The 20,069-nt window shown below is 39.8% G+C and overlaps 1 protein-coding gene across 1 annotated transcript; it reads right to left on the bottom strand.

Annotated features, from left to right (window-relative positions):
* Positions 1–285: 285 nt before the first annotated feature.
* LYVE1 (lymphatic vessel endothelial hyaluronan receptor 1) lies at positions 286–19,812 on the bottom strand. The gene is made up of 6 exons (XM_006873008.1): positions 19,737–19,812; positions 12,601–12,775; positions 12,338–12,480; positions 1,943–2,242; positions 1,260–1,338; positions 286–472 (listed from the first exon to the last, which is right to left on the bottom strand). Exons 1-6 carry the CDS (start codon positions 19,810–19,812, stop codon positions 286–288), a joined length of 960 nt encoding a protein of 319 aa, XP_006873070.1.
* Between the last annotated feature and the right edge of the window lie 257 nt (positions 19,813–20,069).

A 20,069-nucleotide genomic window follows, 5' to 3' on the forward strand; every position in this document is an offset into this window, starting at 1 on the left:
TTGCAAAGCTCGTCTCCCCCTGGGATTTTATTAGGACATAATCAGACTAAAAAAGCTGTGGAAGTTTTGGAGGTAGGAGGATAGGATCCAGAAGGGATTACAGTTAGAAGGGAGTTCCCTTTGATGAATTCCATACATAGTCTGACGACATAGCCTGAGCTGATTCCAGCTAGGAACCAAGGGTGGACTTTCTTCTCTGGTCCTTTGGCCCTTTTGGTTTCCCCAGCAGGGATACTTAGGCAGCAGAAAAGAAACCAGCATTGTGTCGTCTCATTTCTGTCTCATCTAAACTTCAGCTTCTAGGCACCGCACCGTAGCTCTAGGTGGACTCTTGAGTTCTTCTGTCTTTTTATCAGTTTTCTTTGATTCTTCAGCAGGGTTGTTATCATCAACTTTCTCTTCCTTCACTATTTTTGTTTCAATCATTTCCTTCTGCTGACTCTTGTTTGTAAAAGGGAAGGCCTTCACATACCTTTAGGCATAAACATAAAATTAAAGTGAGACACCTCCATGTAGCACACATTAACAATAGACAATGCTTTTGTCTGTGATGGCACATGTTAGCACAGCACACTGGGTACCTAGATTTCTGCGTGATGCTAATTAATACAAGGGGACTTCATAAAGTTCGTGGAAAAGTTCCAATACGTTTTAATTCCACTTTTCTGTGAACTTTTTGAAACCACCTCATACACATATGCTCAAATAAATTAACTCACCCCACCTTAATGGATTCATTAAATAAGGTAAGTTCACAGGCTGATCTCACAACTCTTCCAATGCAGCAAAGAATAAGGCATATAAAATAAAGCATATAATCCCCCCCCCCCCGCCCCCAGGTACCAATTTATTCTTTCTTCTTCCTGATTTTCAAAGGGATTGCCATTGACCCATATCTAAATCTGGATAAAATTCATGTGTTAAAATAGTAGGAGTCCTGGTGTGGCTCTGTGGGTTAATGTGCTGGGCTGCAAAGTCATTTGAAATGCATGGTCGGGGTTCAAGCTCACCAGCAGTTCCTCGGAAACCCTATACAGAGTTGCTATGGGTCCGAAACCGCCTCGACGGCACTTGACAACCACAAGATAGTAGGAAAGATTCGTTGGTAGGGAGAAGAGGTAAGAGGTGGGAGATAATTGCCAGTGTAAGCAAACTGACATTTCCAAATTAACCAAGAAAATGCCAATCACAACCGTGGCAAAATACAAGGTATGGATATAACAAAGATTTCAAGACTAGAATTGTGCCAACAACCCCACCTTTTCACATAGCAAATGGCAAGGCCAGCTGCAGCAGCAAAGAAGAGGAGAGCAAGTATCAGCAGAGCCGTCGGCACACCTGGAGGAAACAGAGACATGGCCTGTTGGTCTTTCACTCACACGTTGTCATGTGCTGCTCTTTCAAAGAGTCACCCTTACAAGTTTTGAAGTAAGACCTAGTGTAAGAGAAAGACCTTCTCTATGACCACACAAGAGCCACTGACTATGCTAGGTCCATATCTGCTCCTTGGCTTCTCCCCTGGAGATCCCTACCCTGCCCCTAAATGGCTGGCCTCCTTTTGTAAATTACAGTGTAACAGATGGAGTTGTTTCCTCTCTGTGAAGCTAATTAAGTGGAAGACCCTCTCTAGGAGAAGAAACTTTCTAGTAGAAAGCACTGAAACTAATGCACTTGAAAGAATGTCTACATATAAACAGACAGTGACTTATAATAATTTAATTGATTTTTAAAGGCTATTATTTAAGGCTTTGAGGCTATTTTATCCTCATGGTATTTAATTTAATCATTAAGGATCTTTATAGCTCCAAAGTTCTTTTTGAAAACTGAATTGTATTAAGGTTTTATTTGTATTTGGCAGATCCTGAGAGTACCATCTAGACATTACATATTGAATATTGTCTGTTATACATAAATATCTAACACAGGTACAGAAAGCTTTTACCTCCAAACTCAGAAACTTCCTTCTTGAACGACACTTGGCTTCCAATATATGAGTCCCTTTCTGTACCCACTGTACTGGTTTCCATGAAAACTTCTGTTACACAAATTAACTTTCGTTTCCGTGGACCAGAAGTAAAGGCCTGAGCAGGAGCAGTAGTAAGAGGAGGACCAGAGGATGGAGGTGCTGTGGGATTTGAACTGTCACTGATATTACTTTCTGTTGTGTGTATTGAAGGTTGAATGTTGAATACGGGATCTTTGGTGGTGATAACTTCAGGAAAGCATGAGTTAGTCCAAATATCTGTTAGGAAAGGGAAAAAATGAAACAAGTATTACAACAATCTCCTACCTGGTTTTTATGCCTCTAGTCTTATCTGCTTCCAATCCCTCTATACTGTAACTGGAAGGATTTTAGCAATACGCACATCTAGAGACTTCAATAACTATTTCATGGCCTATAGGCTTTCCATAATCTGCCCCTGATGAGATCTCCAACCTCATCTGATCAGCCTTTCTCTCAGTGCTCCAGTCTTGAAATCCCTTTAGTTTTTGACATGCTTTGTCTCACACCTGACTCAATGGCACCTCACAGCTCTCGTACCTAAGCCTTTGGCTGTGATGCTTTCTTTACCCATAAGACTTTTTACCCCTCTTTAATTAGCTAACCTTTACTTATGGTTCAGATCTCAGATTGAATCTGAATCATAGGTAAAATCTTCCTCAGGTAGACTTGCTGATTAGATTGGCATCCTCTGCATATGTCTTATACCTCACTTGTCATAGTTTTAATCAAATTCTTCCCCCTGAGTTGTCAACTCCCAGGAAGCAAGGATTTGTACACTCTGCATGACACACAGTACATACTCAGTAAACATTTGATGAGTAATGGAAGAAAGAAACAATGGAAGGAAGAAATAGAAGATAGATACCAAATGCACACACAACACCACCTTAGGAAAAGGATGTGCTAAAAGCAAACTTCTGAGAACTCATAAAAAAAAATTAAATAAAAAATAAGAAAGAAAAAAAATAGGGGGCAGGGTAGCCAGGGGGCATGCAGGGACCTGAGTTTGTTTTCCAATAAGTGGCAGAGAGGAAATGAACATTTATTGAATATTTTACTCTAGTCAACCATAGTGCTTAGTGTTTAATTACTTTTTATTTAACAAAATTTCCAACACTGATTTACAGGAGGAAACTGAAGTTCAGCAAAATCAAGTAATTTGCCCAAGGTCCCTTACCTAGTAAATAGCAGAACCATATAATTTATTATAATACGAAGTTGCATTTATTTTAACTCCCTAGTAATTTGTGGCAGCAGTAGGCTGCATCTGCTGGAATAAGCTATCAAATGCATCATTCCATTAATGCAACTGGTTTTTGAAAATTCAATTATCAATCAAGGTCATGGACACTACTGATAAAACACATTCATTAAGTCAGTATTTGGTTTATGGGGCTATTAGTCCTGTGGATTCGTTTCTTCTTTGAGTCTTTGTTTTCCTTCTTGCTCTTTAGCTCTAGATGAAAAGAGACCAGTCATTGTATCTTAGATGTCTGCTTACATCTTTAAACACTTTGTTTTCCCTTCACAAGATTTTAAGACCCTAAACCCTACTCACCAAATTATGGTGTTGTAGAACATTGTCTGTATGAACTATGTTAAGCCAGCCCAGTAAACCAGTCCTACAAAGTGTTTGGATATGTCTAGGAGGCCTCTACGGAGCTCTGGTAGTGTAGTGGTTACAAATCAGGCTACTAATCTCACGGTCAGCAGTTTGAAACTATCAGCTGTTACACAGGAGAAAGATGAGGTTTTCTGCTCCCCTAAAGATTTACAGCCTCGGAAACCCTGTACAGGGTCGCTATGAGTTGGAACCGATTCCATGGCACATAACAACAACAACAGGATGCCTCTATAACTGTGCCTGCTATGGATTTTATTATATGTATGAATATATATATGTAGCATACTCAACATACATATATGCATGGTGGTGGTTACGTGCCATGGAGTTAGTTCCAATTCATAGCGATCCTGCATAGGGTTTCCACAGCTGTAAATCTTTACGGGAGCAGAATGCCTCATCTTTCTCCCATGGAACAGCTGGTAGTTTCGAAGTGCTGACCTTAAGGTTAGCAGCCCAATTTGTAACCACTACACTACCAGAGCTCTTTTACATATACATATACCTACAAATATGCCTATATTTGTATAGTTATGTGCTTAGTCATACCTTCCTGTACACACACAGCATACATATCTACCTATGTAACCATACACATATTCTTGGTTATTATTACTCTTGTTGCAGAATTGTATACGTTATAATATTTACTGTAATTGTCCCTTTTTCTGGCATACCTGTCAGTATTTTTTTTCATTTACTTTGGTAAAGTTGTGCCAACTTCTCCCATTGATGGGTTACCTTTTCCAGAAATACCAGGCAGTGCTATAGGATAAGCACTGGACTGCTAATTGCAAGGTCATCAGTTCAAACCCACCAGCTGCTCCTTGGAAACTATCCACGGTCACTATGAGTGGTAATCAACTGGATGGCTCTTACCAACAACTACTTTGCAAATGATCCTCCCTCCCCTTCCCAACCTCTCCCATCAAAGAGCATTGCTTTCTATGTATATACCCAAACTTAACTTTTTGTAAAAGAGAGACCATACAATATGCGTCCTTTTGCAATTGACTCACTTCACTCAGCATAATGCCCCCCAGAATCATCCATGTTATAAGATGTTTCATGGACTCATTATTTCTCTTTACAGCGGTGTGGCGCTGTAGCATACGCACTGGACTGCAAAGTTTGAACTGCAAGGTCGGTGGTACAAAGTCACCAGTCACTCTTTGGAAACTCTATATAGGGTTTCTATGAGTCAGAAATGACTTGACAGCACTTAACAACAACAGGATTCTATTATACATGTACCACAATTTGTTTATTAATTCATCCATAGATGGCTTGTCTGGACTTTTGAATACATTTTCCATTCTTGAGCATTTGCTAAAATTCTTCTCTTACAAAATGAACATTTTTGAATATCATTGGGAAAAAAAACATATCGAATACAATATGGTGTATTGAGAACTAGAAATAAAGAAACAAATAAGGCATGGTTTTCTTTTCCAGCACAGAAGTCTTTTGATAAAGGTAGAGGGAGATCTCTGGGCTCCACAGAGGAGATGGCACTTGGGCAGGGTATAGAGGAGTGATGCATCCATTCAATTAATATTTACTCAACACCAATTCTGTGCCAAGTATTGTTTTAGGTGTTAGGGACATAAAGCAAGACAAAGTCCCTGATTTCAAGATGTTTATATGCTACTGTAAGGATAGGGACAAAAAAAAGTAAGCCAACTAGAAATTTTAGAGGATGGTAAATGCTGAGAAGAGATGAAACTTACACAGGGTAAAGACTAAATCCGTAGCAGTGGAAAATGGGACACAGATACTTTCGAAAGGGTGATAAGATAAGGTCCCTTTGGGAGGTGATATTTAAACTGAAGCCTGAATGGTGAAAAGTAGCTAGTCATTGAAGTTCTAGGGCCAAGACATTACAAGTAAAAAGAACAGAAATTTCAAGAGCCTGAAGTAGAATAAACTTAACACATTTGAGGCATAAAAAAAACCCTACAGGAGTAGCCATCCAGCTAGTATGGAAGAGGGAATAGCATATTCCAGTCAATAGGAACAGTATGATCCAAGAATCCAGAAGTTTGAAACTGTAGGATGGAGAAAAATGACAACAAACACAGTCTTCCTGGAGTGTGGGATGTGTATGTGGTTGGGAATGCGAAAGACTACAAGCAGAAGATGATACTGGAAAGAGACTGAGGCCAGATTATCAAGATTCATGATTGTCATGTGAAAGCATTTGGAATGTATTCTGTAAGGGAGAGAACTGTCAACTGAAGTCTATAAACCCATTATAGTATACAAAAGAGAAAGTATGCCTCATGGTTTACATACTGTTCTCAACTAGAAAGTCAACAAAGGCTGGAGAGCAGAGGACTAACATAATTATCAGTGGATGACATGCAGATGGGAAAGAGTATAATTTGGGAGCAATTGCACAGAACTAAGAGAATCTGGAAGTATCTGAACCCTAAATCTTAGATCTTAGAGATCTTCTAGAGGAAGTGATTCTCAGCATAGTATACACATGACAATCATCTGGGAGCTTTTAAAAATATTGATACTCAGGACCCACATGGTAAGCATGGAAGTGTTATTGTTGTTAAGTGCTGTTGAGTTGGTTCAGACTCATAGCAACCCTATATAGGGTTTCCAATGAGCAGCTGGTGAGTTTTGAACCCCCAACCTTGTGGTTCAAACTGATCTTGCAGCCCAGTGCTTTATCCCACAGCACCACACCAGTACATGGGAGTAGCATGGCACACTATAATTAGCTCAAGATTTAAATCCTATCTTTGTCCCTTATTGACTGTGACTATGGACTAAGTTATACTCCATTATATCTCTAGGAAAGTAGAATTGATACATTGTTTCATTGACCCACTGCCATCAATATTTAATTTTAATTTAATCATTTTAATTATCAATATTTAATTGGGAGCAAATATTCCCCATATTAAAGAAGAGCGATGACTAAAAAACAAGGCAAATAGAAAAAAATCAAATTGTCAAGTTGAAAAGGACAATATAAACTCTTAATTTAAAAAACATACTTCTTAGCTGTCCATTAGGGAAAACTGAGAAACATTGAAAGCTCCAGTAGTAATGAGAGTGATGAGGTTGAGGATCCAACTCTGGTTTAGAATTTTCATTCTCCATGAAAAAGAATCAAGGCCCCTGGGAGAAACTCCACAGTCCCAGCTGTGGAATCAGCCATTTCTCCCAGGGGCCTTGATTCTTTTTTGTGGAGAATGAATAGCAGAGAAACACTGTGAAAAGCACTATGAATAACTAAAGAACAGCAGAGAAACACTGTCAGATATAGTGCCAGAAAACTAGCCCCTCAGGTTGGAAGGCACTCAAATGAGACTGGGGAAGAGCTGCCTCCTCAAAGTAGAGTTGACCTGATGATGTGAATGGAGTAAAGCCCATGGGAGAAAAGCCCACAAGTACCTTCATTTACTGATGGTGCACAACTCAAAATAAAGAGAAACAGCTGTAAACAGCCATTGAAAATCAGAACATGGAATATATGAAGTATGAATCTGGAAAAATTGGAAGTTGTCAAAAATGAAATGGAATGCATAAACATTGATATCTTAGGAATTAGTGAGCTGAAATGGACTGGTATTGGTCATTTTGAATCTGATAACCACATGGTTTACTATACCAGAAATGACAAATTGAAGAGGAATGGTGTTGCATACATTGTCAAAAAGATCATATCCAGATCAGTCATGAGGTACAAATCCTTCTGTGATAGGATAATATCCATGTGCCTACCGGGAAGCCCAGTTAATACCACTATTATTTAAATTTATGTACCAACCACTAAAGCCAGTGAGGATGAAATAGAAGAATCCTACCAACTTCTTAAATTTGAAATTGATCAAACATGCAATCAAGATGTATTGCTCATTACTGGTGATTGGAATGCAAAGGTTGGGAGCAAAGAGGAAGGATCAGTAGTTGGAAAATATGGCCTTGGTGATAGAAATGATGCTGAAGAATGCATGATAGAATTCTGCAAAACCAATGATTTGCTTATTTCAAATACCTTCTTTAGACAGCAAAAGAGACGACTATACACATGGACTTCATCAGATAGAATACATGGAAATCAAATTGACTACATCTGTGGAAAGAGATGATGGTAAAGCTGCAAATCATCAGTGAAAACAAGGCCAGGGGCAAACTGTGGAACAGACCATCAATTAGTCATATGTAAATTCAAACTGAAACTGAAGAAAATGAAAACAAGTCCATGAGAGACAAAATATGACCTTGAATATATCCCACCTGAATTTAGAGATCATCTGAAGAACAGATTTGATATATTAAACACTAAAGACTGAAGACCAGGAGAGTTGTGCATGACATCAAGAACATCATACATGAAGAAAGCAAAACGTAATTGAGAAGACAAGAAAGAAGAAAAAGGTCAAAATGGATGTCAGAAGAGACACTGAAATTTGCCCTCTAGTGTGGAGCTGCTAAGGCAAATGGAAGAAATGAGGAGGTCCAAGAGCTGAACAGAAAATGTCAAAAAATCAGCTCGAGAAGATAAAGACAAATATTACAACAAAATGTGCAAAGATCTGGAATCAGAAAACCAAAAAAGAAGAACACGCTCAGGATTTCTCAAGCTGGGGGAACTGAAGAAAAAATTCAAGCCTCAACTTTCTGTAGCAAAAGATTCTCTGGGCAAATTACTGAATGATGCAGAAAGCATCAAAAGAAGATGGAAGGAAGAGCTCTTGGTCTCCTTTTGGTGACTTAAGAGTACCGCCTCCCAGGTTTACTCTCAATAAACCTGCCTGCTGTTGAAAAAAAAAAAAAAAATTAGAAGATGGAAGGAATATACAGAGTCACTGTACCAAAAGGAAATGGTTAGCGTTCAACTGTTTCAAGACGTAGCATATGATCAAGAGCCAATGATACTAAGGAGGAAGTCCAAGGTGCATTGAAGGAATTGGCAAAGAACAAAGCACCAAGAATTGATGGAATAAAAATTGAATTCTTTCAAGAAAGTGAGGCACTCACTCATCTCTGCCAAGAAATTTGGAAGACAACTATCTGGCCGACTGATTGGAAGAGACCCATATTTGTGCCCGTTCCAAAGAGAGGTGACTCAACGGAGTGTGGAAATCATCAGACAATCTCTTTGATATCCCATGCAATTAAAGTTTTACTAAAGGTAATACAGAAACAGCTGCAAGCAAACATTGACAGAGAACTTCCAGAGGTTCAAGCCGGATTCAGAAGAGGCTGCAGAACAAGGGATATCATTGCTGATGTCCGATGGATCTTGGCTGAATGCAGAGAATATCAGAAAGATGTTTACTTGTGCCTTTTTGGCTTTCGATTGTGTGGATCATGACAAGCTATGGATAACATTGTGAAGTATGAGTATTCCGGAACACTTAATTGTGCTCATGAGGAATCTGTACCTGGACCAAGAGGCAGTTGTTTGAACAGAACATGAGAACACTAGTATAAAATAAAGAAAGGTGTGCGACAAGGTTGTATTCTTTCACCATACTTATTCAACCTGTATGCTGAGCAAATAATATGAGAAGCTGGGTTATATGAAGAAAAATGTGGCATCAGGATTGGAGGAAGACTCATTAACAACCTGCAATATGCAGATGATACAACCTTGCTTGCTGAAAGTGAAGAGGACTTAAAATATTTACTGATGAAGATCAAAGAGCACAGCCTTCAGTATGGATTATATCTCAAGGTAAAGAAAACAAAAATCCTCACCATTGGACCAATAAACAACATTCTTATCAACAGATAAAAGATTGAAGTTGTCAAGGACTTCATTTACTTCACATATGAAATAACTGTAGTTTATAATAGGGATTTGGCTTGTTTAATGTCCTACAGTCAATCTGTACAGTCAATTCGGGAATTTAAGGCTTCATTTAATGTATTTTTCACCCTTTTCTTTCTCTCCTCTGCCTCATGGGCCTATCACCTTTGGCTAGGGAATTGGTGTTCACATACCTGCTTACTTAATTTATAGCCAGCTTATGCTTGTCCAATAGCTTTGCCTGCTAACTGCAAAAAGGAGCCAGAGGAAATGGACTTGGATTTGTCTGTTTCCTTGTTGTTGTTAAGAGCTGTTGAGTCGATTCCGACTCATAGTGATCCTGAGTAGGGTTTCCAAAGAGCAACTAGTGAGTTTGAACTGCCAGCCTTTAGGTTAGCAGTCCAATGCTTATCCTACAGTTCCACACCAGGACTCTATGGTGTCATTTAATTCATACTCCCATTTCCTATAATATAATCCCTATGCACTACATGATTCCATTCATGTTCGGTATTTTGGGCAAGAATACTTTATAGTTGATATTGTATACTTCAAATCATATCACTAGAGAGGCACATAATGTCAGCGATATCACCACCATCAATTATGCAAAATTTGACTGAAGTAGTCACTGCTAGAAGAAGTCTCCAAGGACAAGCCATCCCTAAGGCCCTTTGCTATGCCAAAATCTGCTGGTTCAGAAACTTGCTTAGAACCAGTTCTGCTTTCTAAGGTGTTTTTAGCTTAATATTGGCTGGTATACATTTATATTACTTCCGGTGACTGTAGGCTTACTTTGCTGTTTTTATCTAATTGTTAGAAATGTGTTAATGCATTGATTTTCTTTCTTTCTTTTTGGATATGTGTGTTTACTGCTATAAATTGTCCTCTCTGTACTGCTTTTGCTGTGCCCAAAGGTGGTTATTTTTTTCTCCTCATTTGCTTCAAGGAATTTTTTTTTGTCTTTTATTTGTCCTATTACCCTGTAGCTTTTAAACAGGGTGTCATTCAGTTTCCACGTATTTGATTTTGTTTTCTTGGTCTTTCTAGTGTTGATTTCTAATTTTATAGCATTGTGATCTGAAAAGATGGTTTGTAGTATTTTGATGTTTGTTCATTTATGGAGGCTTGTTTTGTGGCCTAACACAGTCTATTCTGGAGAATGTTCCATGTGCAATAGAAAAGAATATGTATTGTGCTGTTATTGGGCTGAGTGTTCTGTACAAATCTATGAAGTCAAGTTGAATGATTGTGTTGTTTTGTTCCTCTGTGTCTTTGTTGAGTTTCTTTCTGGTTGTTCTGTCCTTTTTTGAAAGTGACATATTAAGATCTCCCACCATTATTTTAGACCGGTCTATTTCTTTCTTCAAGTCTATTAGAGTTTGCTTATGTATTTTCAGGCTTTATTACTTAGAACACAGATATTTACATTTATTTTAGAACTTAGAGAATTGTTCTGAAATCTATCCTCTATGTGATCATTTGAAGCCTTGGTGTGGCACTACAGGTTAATGTGCTAGACTATAAAGTCGGTTTGAACTGCAAGGTCAACAGTTCAAGCTAACCAGCCACTCTTCGGAAACCCTATCCAGGGTCATTATGAGTCAAAACTGACTCAACGGCACTTAACAACAACATATGATGATTTAACAATTGGACTTTTACAGGGTCAGGTTTATGAGAATGTTTAAATAGTAATAAGCCAGGCAAAGGTTCATACAACAAACTGAGAACTAGTAAACATTTAGTATAAGGAAAACTTCTGAAAAATTATTTGTACAAAGCACTTGAACTAAACCAGTCAAGGTCTACAAGCAAGCTTAAAGAAACAACTACTTGACCTCAAGAAAATAATTTCTACTCTGTAGGCTTCAAGTTCCCCCTCCATAAAAGGGAGATTGGGTCTGATTCCTAAGAATATTAAATGTAACACTTAAATTTCCTTTGTTGAAAGGGGTGTGGGAGTCCTGGTGTGCCACTGTAGGATAAGCACTGAGCTGCTAACTACAAGGTCGGCAGTTCAAACTCACCAGCTGCACCTCAGGTACCCTATACAAGGGTCACTATAAGTCAGAACTGATTTGATGACACTTAACAACAACAACCAAGGGATGTGAGAGAAAGCATAATTCAGAGTTGGACTTGAGTTTGAACCATTAGAGTCCTGAGACCTTAGACAAATATACTTAAGTCCCCAGAGCTAAGTTTCTTTATCTGCAAAGAGCTTACCTCACAGAGAAGTTGTCAGGATTCAGTGAGAAAACACAGATTCCCTAGTAGTTGCTTTGTCCATATGGATGCACTATATACATTTCTGTCCCTTCTTCCTGTTTATCTTATAGGATGCAAGGAGGGGTGAATAAGGGGGGTGAGGAATTGAGTCTAATGGGGATGGCCTCTCTCTATGCTGCCACTCAGTCACATTTTCCCTAATTCTGCCATTTCTAGCCTGGTGAAGTAGGTTCTTGGGCAATACAAACACTTTTTATTCAGCTACCAACCAAAACGCTCAAACCTATCCAGCAGTGCTACAAAAGACAGTACTGACAATCTGCTTCCATGAAATGATTATTGTTAAGTGCCACTGAGTTGGCTCTGACTCATAGTGACCCTATATAGGGTTTCCAAGGAGCAGCTGGTGAGCTTGAACTGCTGACCTTGCAGTTCAAACCAACCTTGCAGTCTGTGCATTAACCTGCAATGAGTCAAGAAAACCCTGTGGAGAAGTTCTACTCAGTAACACATGGAGTTGTCATGAGTCAGAATCAACGCACCGGCAGTGGGTTTTGGTTTGGTCTGAAAGGCAGTCCTGGGAGGATTAAGTGATCGTCACCAGGATTGCTTCTGCTGCCACCAGGGTGGCTCTTTCCAGACAGGTCACAGAGCTGGAGACACCCTGAGAAAACACTCTTAAGTGGATCTGACTCACCAGATGAGTTGTAACAATAGGCCTTGAACCTTTGCTGAGCTGAGACTTTCCAAGCCAGAACACCAATCCCGTTCTTCCCACACTTGGGGTTTGCGAGAATCCGAGGGATGACCACTGAGGACCCATCTTCAACCCATCCATAGCTGTAACAGAACAACGTTAGTTGAGTGCATAAATGATTAGAAGTCACTGTCTCTACTGCTGAAAAATAACCCAGATGCAGGAGAGCCCTGATTGTGTGACTAGAGACAGACATTCCTCACCTGCAAGTCTCAAAGCCAGACTTCCATGCCGTTTCAACCTGGGCTTTGCTGGCCAGAGTCATTCCCAGTAGCCAACATGCCTCCTTGGCTTCTGTGAAATCCAGCTGCACGCTTCCTGTCTTTTTGCTCACCAGGGTGATCCCCACAATTCTGCATGGTCCCAAGATGGAAAGTTCTGTAAAGGAAGCACGTAGATTCTCAGTGTGCTGCTGTCCTTGTCTACCCATAGGCTCTCCTTCCTAGCAAAGCATCGATGTCTTGAGTCAGTGGAGTATGTGTGACTGGAAGTGGGGTCTAGAAATAAAAGGACACAGACTGGGAATTTCCTTCTAGAAATGGGGTAGCTGACTGTTTGCTCTGATACAAGCTGCTAATCTCACCAGATGAAGGTCCACCCTATTTTATTGCTTTAAGGTTCCTTGTTTATCACTTGAGGGCTTTGGATATCAGTTACTTGGATGTGGGTGTAGGTGATACAGTTGCTGAAAGTCTTTCTAAGGTCTAAAAAATGAAGGGTCTGAGACTTTTAGAATTCAGGACTCTGGTTAATAGCATAGTTAGCAATGCTCCAAACCAATGTGAGCTTTTGTTGTTAATTCCACCTCATGATGACCCATATGTGCAGAGGAGAATTGCTTTATAGCATTCTGCTTTTGGAAGCAGATGTTCAGGCCTGGAAAACGTTGTACTTGACACACTCACATTATAAGAAAATGTGAGTTCTCTTAGTTTCTGGTCTTCTCTGATCACTGGAGGCAGGCTTATTCAGAAATTCTGGGAGGAATTTAAACACTTTGTTAAAATTAATAGACTTTGAGATAAAAATTAACTGACTTTAATTTTATCAAATTTAAGCACTTTGTTAAAATTAACAAAGTCACAGAGCTGACTTTGTTCTGTGGTGGAAAAACTAGATCAAGGATAATTGAGCTTTAAAGTCGGTTCTGGGCTTGAATCTAGGCTCTGCAACTAGCGAGCTCTGTAACCTTGGGCTAGTTACTTCATCTCTCTGTACTTCAGTTTCCTTATTTTTAACACTGAAAGAATAACTATATAATCCATGTTGTTGTTAAGTGCCTGTTGAGTTGGTTCTGACTCATAGTGACCTTGTGTAGGGTTTCTGAGGAGTAACTGGTGGGTTTGAACTGCTGACATTGTGGTTTGCAGTCCAGTGCTGATCCTACAGTGCCAAAACAGGAGTCTCTCTCTCTCTCTCTCTCTCTCTCTTTCTCTCTCTCTCTCTCTCTCTCTCTCTCTCTCTCTCTCTCTCTCTATATATATATATGCTATGATATACATACTATGAAGTATATATATATAAAGGAGCTCTGGTAGCATAGTGGTTACGAATCGGGCTGCGAACCTTAAGGTCAGCAGTTCGAAACTACCAGCTGCTCCGCGGGAGAAAGATGAGGCTTTCTACTCCCGTAAAGATTTACACCCTCGGAAACCCTATACAGGGTCGCTATGGGTCGGAACCGACTCGATGGCACATAACAACAACAACATATACATATATATACTTCAAAGTATGTATATCATAGTATGTATATCATAGCATATCATAGAGTGGTGAAATTCAAATGAGTTAATTTTAACAAAGTGCTTAGCATAGTGTCTGTCACATAGTAAATGCTCAATAAATGCTCATGTTGTTGTTGGTAAGTGCAATTCTGTCCATTCTAACTTACAATAACCCTATATGGGGTTTTCAAGGAGTGGCTGGTGGGCTTGAACTACTGACCTGGTGATTAGCTGTCCAGTGCTTATCCACATCAGGACTCTCAATAAATCACAAGTAAAATATTATCATTATGTTATCTTTATAGCATTTTGGTTTTAGTCTCCCACTGATTTATTTCACTGGGAAAGTTTTAAAACAGTTAAGATGTGAATCATATATTTATTTAAAACCTAATAGATTTGGGAGTTCTCTTGACACATCCATTCCCTTTGAGTTCTGGGATTTATAGACCCGCACATTCTTCCAATTGGCCTTCATCCATGAAAGAGCATTTCAATCGCTTAAGTAATTGTTTATACACAACTCTGTCCATTATCTGTCCAATCAAATGATTTGACCATTTTCTAGGTTAGTGTTTAAAGAAAGTTTCTTCCTGTAAAAATGGGAAGGAGCGTATCTAAGTCTTTCATGCAACCATACTGGGCTCTGGAGCAGAGAGTTGAGGCAAGGGATATGCATATGAAGTATAATATTTCAGGATGGCTTTGTTTTCTTCCTGACCTACACTTACCAAGAGAGACCAGATAGAACAACTCAGTATTAATGTGTGTGACTGGGGTGACAGAGCATCCGTTTATGACTGTATGCACCAATCCCAATTCCTAGTCCAGTACTGATATTAATACTACTATTAATTAAATTAAAAAATTGATACTCTCTTGGTGTTACTATGTGCCAGACTCCCTTTTAACAGAAAATTGAGGCTCAGGGAGATAAGTAACTTTCCTAGGCCCCAAGACATAGGGATACTTGGCTAGCTGATTGAGGCACATATCAAATTTGGCATTGTAGAATAAGCACTGGACTGCTAACTGCAAAGTCGGTGGTTCAAACTCACTAGCCGCTCCTCGGAAATGCTAGACAGGGCCAGTATGAGTCGGAACTGACTAGACAGCAGTTAATAACAGTAACAACTTAAACCCCAGCTCTTGACTATGCCACTGTTCTGTCTTCTACTGTGCTGTGGGGAGAAGATAAATGCACACATATAGCTAGAGCTAACGTCCCCTAATGCACCACTTGTCCTAGAGTTTGCCTCATTTAGCTCATGAGCTTGCTATTGTACAGATCTTTCTGTCCGCTTCTTTAGGAATTGCCCACAAAGTTTACTAATTACATTGTGAAGTGGTTTTGCTACTTTCCTGGCATACCTTATTTTTACTCTAAAAACTATTGTTTTAAATGATAATAGACCTATTTTCAGAAGATTGACCTAGCTTTGAAGATTTCATCTATTGTTGTGGGGTCTGGGGTAAATTAGCAGTCTCAGCTATAAACTGGAGATGATTCTATCTTCTCAGAGGATTTTTGTCAAAATTAACTAGATAATTTCTGTCTAGCTGAGTCTGGGCCTACAGTGGGCAGTCAACATAATTAGTTGTTTTTATGCTTTCCTATTTCATTTAGAAAATAAAACAAAAATCAGGATTGGAGTCAAAGGGGTACTCAGTAACCCCTGCAGTAAGATTTCTTAGGCGACAGCAGACTTGTAGAAATAGTCTATGCTTAGGAATCAGAACAGAATTCACATCTAAGCTTTATTATTTACTGCTTGCATGACATTGGGAAAATAATCTAGCATCTCTAAGCCTATTTCTTCATCTATAAAATATCTTGTTGAGAGGACTGAATGACTGTATATACACATAAACAGGCATCCTGGTGTGGTGCTGTAGTGTAAGCACTAGACTGGTAACTGCAAGGTGGCAGTTTGAACTCACCAGCCACTCCTCAGAATCCTTGTACATGATCAGGATGAGTTGGATCGACTCAAGGGCACGTAACAACAACACTTAAAGAATTGGTGTGTCAACATAATACAACAAAATAAAACCAAGTCCACTGCCATGGGCCATGGAATCATTTCTGACTTATAGTGACCTTGTTAAGTTTCTGAGACTGTAAATTGTTATGAGAGCAGACAGACTCACTTTTTTCCCATGGAGGGGCTGGTGGATTTGAACTACCAACCTTGTGGTTAGCAGTCCAATGACTAACCCACTGTACCACCAGTGCTCCTGTGAATGTAATGTTGTTGTTAAGTGCCATTAGGTAGGTTCCGACCCATAGCGACCCTGTAGAGGATTTCCAAGGAGCAGCTGGTGAGCTTGAACTGCCGACCTTGCAGTTCAAACTGACTTTGCAGTCCAGCGCATTAACCCACAGCACCACACCCGGACTCCCTATGTATTTGTGTAGGTAATAGACGCTCAAAAATACTGGTTCCCATCTGTTATACATTGAGCTGTAGTTCCCAAAATATGTGTTGTAAATTCTAACCTGCATGCTGTGACTATAATCCTATTTGGGAATGAGTTGTTGTTGTTATGTTGAGGCAGGATTGGTGTAGGGTATGTCTTGAATCAATCTCTTTTGAGATATAAAAGAGATTTAACAAGCAAGGAAGCAGAAGAGACATGGGGTAAGAAAGATGCCAAGACACATTGTGATCTCCAAGGAGCCAGGAAGCAGAAGCTAATAAGACAAGGACCTTACTCCAGAGATGACAAAGAGAGAAAGCTTTCCCCTAAAGTTGGTGCTTTGAATTCAGACTTCTAACCTCTTAAATTATAAGAAAATAAATTTGCCAGGGGAATGGGACTACTACCCAAAGTTGAGGGGTGGGATTGCTATGTCCAAGGTCAAAGAACGTGTTGGGGCTGAGGAGTTGGGTCACCATTCTGATGGACTAGGAGAATGGGACCACCCAAAACCGAGCAGAGTTATCATCCCAGTGGCTCTGGAAGGTGGAGCTGAAGTCCAGGGACCAAGGGCCTCGGCCCAGAATCTCCAGAGGACATGGCCAACACCCAGAGTCTGGAGGGCAGGGCCACTGCCTGTTGTTGTTAAGTATTGTCAAATTGGTTCTGACTCATAGTGATCCAGTATAGGATTTCCAGGGAGAAGCTGGTGGGTTAGAACCACCAATCTTGTGGTTAGCAGTCCAGTGCTGATTCTACAGTGCCACACCAGGATCCTTTGCCTAGATGGTTTCAAAGACCAGGATTATTTTCAAGACTTGAAGGCTAACCAACTTTTTTCTGCTAGGTCTTAGACTTGTTTGATGCCTGGCATCCCTTCTTAGTTTCTCCCAGTTTCAGTGGAAATGTGTTGCAAACCCTAATCTTTATGATTATGATTATAATCACATTGGGAATGGGTTGTCATTGTTATGTAATGAGACAGGATTAGTGTACGTATATTTTGCTTCAATCTTTTCTGAGATATGAAAAGATTAAATAAGCAAAGGAGCAGAAGAGAGATCGCGGTAAGATAGATGCCAAGACACATGCAGATCTCCAAGGAGCCAGAAAGTGGCAGTTAAAGAGACAAGGACCGTCCTTTTGAGATGACTGAGAGAGAAAGGCTTTCCCAGAGCTAGCCCTCTGAGTGATGACTTCTACCCACCTAAACCGTGAGAACTATGTTCCTGTTTGTTAAAGTCGCCCACATGTAGTTTCTGCTATAGCAGCACTAGGTACCTATCTCATTCTGCCATCTTAATCTTCAATCATTGTCCTGAATGACTTTTGGTTGTTTCAAAAATGTAATTTCCTTACACAATTTTGCTATTATTAGGATGGTCCAAAGAGTGTGGTCCTGGTGTGGCGCTGTGGGTTAATGTGCCAGACTGCAAAGCCGTTTGAACTGCAAAGTTGGCAGTTCAAGCTCACGAATTGCTCCTCGGAAACCCTATACAGGGTCGCTATGGGTTGGAACCGACTCGACGGCACTTCACAACAACAACAAAGAGTGTGGTAGAGTCACTTCCAAAGGACAATTTCCAGAACATCTTGAGTAACAGCAGCATTGTGGGAATTGTGTGTCTTCTCCCCCAGGGGGAGTTCAAAGGACAAACCTTATTTGAAAGTAACAGTTTTGGCATTTGAAGAAAAAAAAAATCAACCACTGTAATCTCTCTTATTAAATACAACAATATATGAATCAATTCTGGACTATAATTCTTTTCCCAACATATTTTGTATATTAGGGCATCTTCCATCGTAGGAATACACATTTTTCCTTGTAAAGTACACTGTTCATTTGCCCAGAGCTGACTAGTGGTTTTAACTTTTTGCCTATCATGCAGATTGAGGTTTTCACTTAGGCTTTTTAAAAACTAGAAATTAGTCTATCTGTAAGTCATTCTCCTAGTGGGACACATATGAATAATTTTCAAAAAATTTTTTTCAGTTAACTACTTATTGTATATTTAAAAGATAATATTCAAATGTATAAGGAGCTCTGGTAGCATAGTGGTTATGAATTAGGCTGTGAACCTTCAGGTCAGCAGTTCGAAACTACCAGCTGTTCTGCGGGAGAAAGATGAGGCTTTCTGCTCCTGTAAAGATTTACAGCCTCAGAAGAAACCCTGTACAGGGTCGCTATGCGTCGCTATGCGACGGCACTTAACAACAATATTCAATGTATAGTATGGTGGTGGTGGTGCTTATAGGCTATGGAGTTGGTTCCGACTCATAGTGACCCTGCGTAGGGTTTCCAAGGCTGTAAATCTTTATGGGAGCAGAAAGCCTCAACTTTCACAAAACGGCAGGTAGTTTTGAACTGTGACCTTGAGATTAGCAGCCTGACTTGTAAACATTATGCTACCAGAGCTCCTTAATGTACAATATGTTGTTAAGTGCCGTTGAGTCGATTCCGACCCCTAGTGACCCTGTATAGAGTTCCCAAGGAGCAGCTAGTGAGTTTGAACCTCCAACCTTATAGTTCAAATGGCTTTGCAGTCTGGCGCATTAACTCACAGCACCACATCAGGACTCCAAAGTATAGTATAGTAAAGTAAAACGGAAATTAAAATAACCATGACACTTACAAAAATTCAAAATAGGCAACATTGAGTCCTCGTGTGGTGCTATAGGATAAGTACTGGACTGCTAACCACATGATGGGCAGTTCAAACCCACCAGCTGCTCCTCAGAAACCCAATACAAGGTTACTATGAGTCAGAACTGACTTCAAGGCACTTCACGACAGCATTCATTTTGCCCAGGTTTGTTAGTGGCTTTCAAATGTTCACAATCATGGTTTGTTTCTTTAATGAGACATTTTTAAGCTTACACATGTTCTTTAATGAAATACTTAAACAAATTATGTCTCATCAATGTTTTGTTTTTTCAAAATATTTACTTTTAAAATAATGCATAACTAAAAATCAAAGTGCAAATGTTATAAAAATAAGTGTAAATCATTTTGTTGATATTGAAATATGGTGAAAACAGTCTGGCAGAGCAACACTACCAGTTAGATCTTCCACTGAAATTGAGCCCCCTCCACACACACTCTCAACAGTACATAGTCCAGAGCTCAGTAGGCACAGGACAGTTTAAAAGATCTTGTCTTGCTTTAGGGAAGAAATCTGTAAGAAACCTACCTTCTACTTGGAGAGCACCTTGGACCAGGAGTTTTGTGGAGGCAAGGAGCAACACCAGGGTGAAGGTCTTGGCCATTGTGTCAATCCCTTCAAAGCCAGAGAAGCACCTCAGATGGTCCCTGGCAGCAACAGAGGCAGATAATCAACAGTATTGATGGAGACTTCTGTAAATATGTTGGAGTCCTCTCTGCTCCATCTCATAACTGAGACATCCGGATTTCCCTGCTTTCAAGCGTCTGACTTGTTAAGGTCACTGGGGGGAAATGAGTGACATCCCCTGCCCAGGCTGTACTTATGGATGGCTCTCTGGAAAATTTAGCTAATGCTGACTCA

The sequence above is a fragment of the Chrysochloris asiatica genome, unplaced genomic scaffold (assembly GCF_000296735.1).
Source record: "Chrysochloris asiatica unplaced genomic scaffold, ChrAsi1.0 scaffold00219, whole genome shotgun sequence".
In the NCBI taxonomy this organism is placed as follows: domain Eukaryota; kingdom Metazoa; phylum Chordata; class Mammalia; order Afrosoricida; family Chrysochloridae; genus Chrysochloris; species Chrysochloris asiatica.

Coding starts and splice junctions, on each gene's coding strand:
- LYVE1 (XM_006873008.1), bottom strand. CDS start 19,812: ATGGCCAAGACCTTCACCCTGGTGTTGCTCCTTGCCTCCACAAAACTC. Junction 12,776..19,736: donor AGGTGCTCTCCAAGTAGAAG/GTAGGTTTCTTA, acceptor CTTCCTTTACAG/AACTTTCCATCTTGGGACCA. Junction 473..1,259: donor GCCATTTGCTATGTGAAAAG/GTGGGGTTGTTG, acceptor TTATGCCTAAAG/GTATGTGAAGGCCTTCCCTT.